This window comes from Terrapene carolina, unplaced genomic scaffold (genome assembly GCF_002925995.2).
Source record: "Terrapene carolina triunguis isolate 2854851 unplaced genomic scaffold, T_m_triunguis-2.0 Scaffold374, whole genome shotgun sequence".
NCBI lineage: Eukaryota > Metazoa > Chordata > Testudines > Emydidae > Terrapene > Terrapene triunguis.
The window spans coordinates 11166699-11174702 of NW_020664725.1; the positions used below are offsets into that span (position 1 = coordinate 11166699).

The 8004-nt window shown below is 47.1% G+C and overlaps 1 protein-coding gene across 1 annotated transcript in view; it reads right to left on the reverse strand.

The window, feature by feature from the left end:
- GRIK4 (glutamate ionotropic receptor kainate type subunit 4) overlaps positions 1–8004 on the reverse strand; it is a 179217-nt gene that overhangs the window by 19289 nt on the left and 151924 nt on the right. The window contains exon 12 of the mRNA XM_029912896.1: positions 971–1084. Coding sequence (XP_029768756.1) covers positions 971–1084 — 114 coding nt within the window. The remainder of the gene's footprint in view (positions 1–970; positions 1085–8004) is intronic.

The following is an 8004-nucleotide window of genomic DNA, read 5'->3' on the forward strand; positions in this document are numbered from 1 at the left end:
AGTTCAATATAACGCGGTTTCACCTATAACGCGGTAAAGCAGTGCTCCGGGGGGGCCGGGCTGCGCACTCTGGCGGATCAAAGCAAGTTCGATATAACGCGGTTTCACCTATAACGCGGTAAGATTTTTTGGCTCCCGAGGACAGCGTTATATCGAGGTAGAGGTGTACCACTTTATACTTTAGATAAGCAAACTCTAGAGGTCTCCCATCCAAATACTAACCAGGCCCAATCCTGCTTGTCTTCAGAAACACCATGAAATGATGCCGGAAAGTAGCATGGCTAGATAGCAATAAGCTGCAGCGTTTGTCATGGTCGTGCACCTGCTGCATTTGAAACCTGCTCCAGAGCCCACAGAACCAAACGGGAGCCTTTCCACTGACTTCATGGGCTTTGGATCAGCCTCTTAGGGTACACCTGCATTGCAATAAAAGAGCTGCAGCATGGCTGGGGCAGCTGACTCAGGTTGCGGGGCTAAATATTGCAGGTAGACGTTCAAGCTCAGATTGGAACCCGGGCTCCGAAACCCTGCGAGGGGGATGGGACTTGGAGCCTGGGCTCCAAACCTCTACTCTGCTATTTTTAGCCCCGCAGCCCGAGCCCCTCGAGCCCGAGTCGACTGACCCAGGCACCAAGACTCGGTGCCAGAGGGGGTGGGGTTATTGCAGTGTAGACATACCCTTTGAGTCGGGTAGGGGCAGATTGTGCAGTCCTCTGTGCGCTGAGCTCCCCCTGGAACCAGTGAGAGCTCCATGGGGCATTTGGCACTGGGAGTCTGAATGGTAGTGTCTCTCCTCCGAACCCATGCAGCTGAAACAGGGTGTGGGGGGAGGGGAGGAGAGTCCAGCACATTTGCGTTTAAATAAGAAATCAAAATATTCGTCTGAGTCATTCATTATTCCCCTATAACTATGTGTGTTTGCATGCAAATAACTGTAATGACATACACGGTTATAAAATAAGTCTCTTACCATATGAACTCGGTAGAGAATGCTAATTCCCAAAGTCATGAAAGGTTTAGAGAAATCAATCACCTTCTCCCGTTCAGCCGTGATTGTCAGGCCAGCCACTGCCAAATCGGCTTTCTAAAGAGGAAGGAATGCAGAGAAGATCAACAGCCTGCCCCAAAGGCTGGACCCCAGGGGGGCAGAGAAACCACACTCTTGGCAGAAGGATCCCCAGCCCCAAAGGTCGCATCCCCACAAAGTCAGCAAAACCCACGGCCAGAGAGACCCACCTATTCACTATGAGGGAAATCCCGGCCGCGTTGAAGTCAATGAGAGTTCTGCCATTGACTTCAATGAGACAGGATGTTTCCCTCCTGGGTGTAATTTCACCTTGAGCAGAGGACTTTGGGTAAGGCCTAGGCCCCACTTAGACAGAGCCTAGGCCTTGTGCAGGGAATCTGCATGAGGTAAATTTCACCCCACGTCACTGCAGAGTGTGTTGCTGTCCAGGAGCAGTCAGTGCTCCACCAGCCTCACCAAGCCTTAGGCCAAGCTCAGAACAAAGACCAGTTCTCCCTTATCCAAGATCAGGGCTCTGAGACATTCACCTCCCAGGCTTTCTCCCTCTTCCTGACCATAGTAAGCAGGGGCGCGGGGAGTTCCGAGACTCTCTTATCTCAATTTATCCATCTGCAAAATACTACTCTACTCCCGGGCTCTACAGACCATGGATGTCCTTGGCTGTTCTTGCAATTCCTTCCCCCCCCCCCGCCGCCTGTGGGCATATTTTTCCCTTTGATGGTCATTCACATTCAGAGCTCTGAGATCTTGCTCCATCTTCAATGTGGTCGACCATGAGGGCAGACACTTAGCTGGTCTGTTGTCCGTCATTCTAACCACATACCCGGGCCACTTTGGGATACTTGGATGAAAACAGCTGTAGAACCACTGAGTGTTGTAATGGTTTGAAGAGGAGACAAGCCCGACCCCACAAGACATGTCCTCCCCTTTCCAAACAGGATTCTTGTTACTTACAGAGTGCCACAGGAGGGAGCTCACAGTTTAAACAAGATCATTAGAGATGCCTCCCAAGCCACAAATCCTGCAGCGTTGCCAACCCCAAGAGTTCAAAAATCATGAGTCAGGCATGAAAAACAAACCAAACCATGAGATTGGCTTAAAAATCACGAGATTAAAAATAATAGTTTCTTTGCATCGACCTTGTAGGTTTTTGAACTTTTAGGCGGTGGCTCAAGTCACATTTTTCAAGCGTTTCCACCGCAACCCTGTGGGCTAGAAATGTACTTTTTAAAACAAATGAAAACTGAGTGTCTCATGTAATCACTTGACTCCACGAGATGGAGCTTTTAGAACAAACTCATAAGACTGCCGATAAAATCGCAAGAGTTTGGCACCAGCTCCGAACTCTCCCAACGATCAGAAGAGGTATTTGAATGCAAGCTTTGCATGGGGACAAGGAGCAGGATGACAGATAATATAAAGGAGGAAAATGACACTGAGATGAAGGACTTGATGACAATGACACTGATGTGGATTGTGAGCATCTGAGAGACAGATGGCAGTTTGGATAGAAGTCACAAAACAGCTCTAGTAAATCCTTTTTATACTCTTGGCTCCAGCTGACCCTTTCCATCCGGCAGCAATTTTTGAGGTTTCCGGAGTGGAACAAACCCAAAAGCTTTTGAACATTTTTGCAAAAAACAGAATTGGGTCAAAATGTCCATTTACAGAGCAAAACTTGAGCTTTTTAATTTGCAAAGGTGTGAGACTATGGTCTAGTGGTTAGGGTGCTGGCCAGTGATGTGGGGAAGATAGCTTCAAGATCTGGCTTGGCCTGAATCAGAGCAGAGTTTTTCAACGCAGATCTCTCTGAATCAAACAGAGCGGGGATTTGAACCTCGCACTCCCCCATCCCAAGTCAGTGAGCTAACCATCAGGCAATAGAGAGTGAGTGAGTCGATCGGTCCGTCTCTGTTGAAACCGATACATCCCCATGAAACATTTCATTTAGTCTTTGCAACCAGTTCTCCTCTTGGGCAGAAACAAAAAGAGAATATCAGCAAGAAAGGAGCCCCAAATAGCACTGGTCAAATATTTTGGGGACAAAAATATTCTGAATAAAAAAACAGCCGGGGGGGGGGGGGGAACTAGCCAACCTTTGTTTTTCTGAAATTGTTTTTGAACCAAATCCTTTTGTTTTTCTCTCTCCCCTTCCCCACTTTTTCATGGGCAAAATAGAAAAAAAAAGGAAAAAAAGAGGAGGGGAGGATGAAAGGGAAGGCAGAGAAAGAAGGAAGGGAAAAGGAAATATAAAAAAAAATTGAACATTTTCAAAACAACATTTTTGAAACCAAAGATTTCCACGAAAACCCCCCAAACTTGCTCCTTGTGGAATGAAGATTATTTCAGGGTTTGTTTGTTTTTTCAAAAAAAGATCTTTATCATTTTTCAACCTGTGCAAATCCCAAAGGAAGGATGATGGGCTTCATTCTACACCCACTGAAATCAAGTGACTTCAGGGAGAGCAGCGTAGGGCCCTTTAAAGAGCACTATTGTTCTTGGACGAAACAGCGCTTTCCTTTATCCAGCACCCATCAGGCCAAGAGAAGAGAGTTTGCCAAGTTCAATACAACGGTAAAGTGGCAGGTTGAAGAGACACTGGTGGCCATGTCACCAAAGCCACCAAAACACTGGCTGGGTCAGCATGGGGGAGTTTTCCTTTCTTCTCCCACGCTGGCTCTGCTCTGTGGGGAGTGAATTTCAGCCTCCACAGCTGTCACTACTGCACCTTCCAACAGCCCTGAACTCTCAAAGCTTAAAATGAAGTGAGGGACGCTATGAACCTACCCTCCACCAAATGTATTTATTTTTCAGAAGAGGTTTTATATACCTTAATGAGGCAAAGCCAGCTTCCCCACCCACCTTGACCCCAGCACAGGTGTGGGGCGATCCCCAGATGCAGGGAAACCAGGGACTGTTCTGTTATGTGGGGCAGGATTTGGGGAGACCATAAAAGGGGGCACACACCTCCTATCGTAGCATGGGCTGTAATTCTGTGAGGAGGCTTTGAGGTGGAGCGGGGCAGCATGGGGGAGAAGCACAGAGCTGAAAACCAGAAGGGACCAGCAGATCATTTCGTCTGACCTCCTGCACATTCATACGTCCCCCCCCCAACACTTCCCACCCAGTTACTCCTGTACTGAGCCCAATCGCAGCCCTCAGAGACTATTGTGTGCCACAGGCCGAGAACAGGAGGGACCAAGGTACATTAATGCCCGAAGCCCCTGGAATGGCAGGGAACTGAAATATGTGCAGATCATCCTAGCAAGCAACCTACGCCCTATGTTGCAGAGGAAGGCAGAAAAAACACAAAAAAACAAAGGGAAAAAAAGACCCCCTCCCCCCGCCCAGGTCCCTTTCAATCCGATTAGGGGAAATTTCCTTCCACACCCTGAAAATGGCAATCAGTAAGAGCCACCAGCCAAGCACCAGAGAAAGAATTTCTGTTCAGCCTCTGAACACCAGCCCCACTCTCTCCAGTGTCCCATCTCCAGCCAAGGCCATTTCTGGTACTTCAGAGGAAGGCGAACATAAAACAAATCCAGAATGCAAGGAGGGGGAATATTTCCTTCCTGACCCCACAGGCAACCAGCCAAAGCCCTGTGCAGAATCTAACGCAGATCCATTAGGGAACAGTAGCTACGCAACCTCAATAGTGTAGTTGCACCTGTGGAGCAGCTCCATAGCTGTTTTGTGGCTTGAGAACCCCAGTGACTTGCAGCGCAGTTTGGCTCTCTGGCTTGTGAGATGCATAGGAGACAACAGTCTACTACTGCTGCCAGCAAATATATTTGGTCTAATATGAACAGAAATGTTTTTATGAAATAAATGAACAACAACAACAAACTATTAAAAACAAAAACATTTTCTCCCTTTGCACTGAAACAGTGTAGGAAACTGCTAGCTAGAAAAGTTAGAAAATGAAATCAGTAATAAACCAAATGTGAAAATAGTCACCTTAGTTTCACTATTTAAGCTAAATAAAATTAAAACAAGCAAATGAAATAACCCATTAGAGATCATCAGCAGAATTTGAACTGTCAGCACTGCGGCACAGACCTGGGTTAAAGGAATCTCTCCATCAGCTGGCAGCAGAAGCAGGCTGCTATCCTTTCTGTGGGCCAACCACTAGAGGGCAACACAACACACATTCTCACAAGATTGTAAAGTGCCATCAATGGGGTAAAGCAAATTAGATTTTAAAAAAATCCATCCAGATTTAATAATCTTCTTATGCAGATAAGTGATTTTAATTTTAAATATGATTTTTATTATTATAGCTCTCTTTAATGGCTTCAATTGCTTTTTTTTAATAATAAGGTCTGCACTGTTCTCTCACATACATGTTTCTGTTATTTGCAAGAGGAAGCTGTCCCAGTCATGCAGGTGGGAAAAAAACAGCTTGTGTTTGGCATCCCTGAGTTTCACAAGGTTTGCAAGGCAGTCAATGCACTATAAAGCCTTGTAGGCCTGATAAAATATGCGACTTATTTCTCCACATCCGTGCCCTAGTTGTAAATGCACTGTGAGATGGCAAATTTGCATGTGTGCTTCATTCTGCATGCTGCCTGAACCTGCTGCTGTTGCAGGATTTTCTTAAGAATAACTGGATTAATCATCTTCTGGCAGAAGTGGGGGGAAAAAATCCTTCCTCCATTCAAAGTCTCTCGGTTAAAGGGCTATAAAATACAGGAGGAGCGGCAAGAGCAAAAACAAAATGTTGGTTTATTGGAGTTCTATTTTATTACCTGCAGGAAGAAAGGGGGCCGGGGAAGGCTAGCAGAGCAGCAAAAATCTACCCATGAGTTAGCAGCGTGCATGGGTCGAGAAGGTGACATAGAATCATAGACCTGGAAGGGACCTCGAGAGGTCATCTAGCCCAGTCCCCTGAACACATGGCAGGACTAATTACACCTCATGTCACATTCTGGGCACATAAGATTTATTGGAGTAACCAGTGCCAGATTTTGTGGCTGTTTGGAGGCAGCTATAGATGATGCTTATGAAGTTCAGACTGGAATTAGTCACAGGTCAGGGGGAATTTCTACCTATCCAGCTGTCCACCTAAGGTATTTTTAAAAGGTATCTATCATCATAACCTGGCATGGTGTCTAGATACTCGATTAACTGGTGTTATATAAATACCACCAGTATTCAAAGATTGGATCTATTGATCTGCATGCCATGGTATCTAAGAAATTCTACCAGTGGGGGAGGCCTAAGATAGAGCAAATAGGAGATCACCAGAGAGACTGTATCTGAGGTGTTAACCGGAATAGCACTAAGAATGCTCTTGTCCCACATCAATCAACAGGTCAGTTTTCTTAATCCCTTCTCTGGCTGCAGAGCTTCATGTACGTGGTCCTTCCCCGTGTCTCGCCAGGCCAAAGGGGTATCTTCCCCGTCTTAACTCAGCCGTGGGCACCTTTGGCTTTAGACGTGGTTGTGATCTACAATTAGCTGTGTTGGCTGCTGCAACCTCTCTTTCCAAAGCACAGCTGCAGCCAGTGCAAAGGATTCTGGGGCACATGTGGAAACTCAAAAGACACCCAGTGCAGATGACAGCACAGAAACAGGAACACGCTTTTCCAAGATGCAGTGACACAGGTTGGGAGGGAAGGCTTAGAAGGGAGAACACAGAGGAGCCACTGAGCCAGCATGATGACCTTTCTTGCTGCATAAATGGCTTGGTGCTTTAAGGAGGAGGAGGTTTGTGACTCCACCTAATGGTAAGATCAATTCCGCCCATGTGCCAGGAACAGTTTCTGTGTGGTAGCTGTTGAGCAAAAGATAGGTGGGCGTCAGTGGACTTGTAGGCAGGAGAGCTCAGCAACTAACTATGTGAGGAAAGTAGTACCCCTAAGAGAGAATCATGGTCAGACATGGGGAGAGGCTACATGTTTGATAGTCTCTCCTCCCTCGGGGATGTTGTAAGTCAGATTGTCCTGGCAAGAAGCAAAGCAACCTCTACAATCCTGGAAGACTTTGTTCCAAGGTTACCGCGTCTCGGTGTCACAGTAAATCCTATTTCCTGTGCTGTACGTTGAGAAGGCTTATACAAATTTGAAGAGACTGTTCGCCTGAGACTGTGGAGATAGGAGAAACGATTCTTTTTAACATATCCAGCTTCAGTGATGAAGAAAGAAAAACCTATATAAAGGAATCACAAGCGTCCTTTATTCTGAATATAGGCCCCTTGCACACAAACTCTCAGCATTTTCTTCTCCTGGCCAGGAATTATTTTGAGCATCTAAACTTGCTGACCGAGGGTCAGCTCCTCAACTGGTGTAAATTAGCATAGCTCCCCTGATATTAAAGCACCGGTACAAAGGGGCAGTAAAGTAGCCAGACTTAGGCCTTGTCTACACTACAAAATTAGGTCGGATTTATAGAAGCCGGTTTTATAGAAACCGGTTGTATGCAGCTGATTGTGTGTGTCCCCACATAAAATGCCCTAAGTGCATGAAGTCGGCGGACCGCGTCCACAGTACCGAGGCTAGCGTCGACTTCCGGCGCATTGCACTATGGGTACCTATCCCACAGTTCCCGGAGTCTCCGGCGCCCATTGGAATTATGGGTTGAGATCGCAATGCCCGAATGATGCAAAGCAGTGCCGCGGGGGGTTCTGGGTACATTGCGTCAGGCCCCTCCCCCGCCGTCACTGCAATGGCAGACAATAGATTCGCGCCTTTTTACCTGGGTTACCTGTGCAGACAACATACCATGCCAAGCATTGAGCCCGCTCAGCTCAGCTCACCGTCACCATATGTCTTCCGGGTGCCGGCAAACGTGGGACTGCATTGCTACACAGCAGCAGCAGCTTACTGCCTTTTGGCGGTAGACGGTGCAGCATGACTGGTAGCCTTCATCAGCGATCGGGATGCTGGTAGCTGTGGGGCTGGCAGCCGTAGGGCTGCATTGCACCAGCCCCTTGCCTTTTGGCAGTAGATGGTTTATTACGACTGGTAACCGTCCTC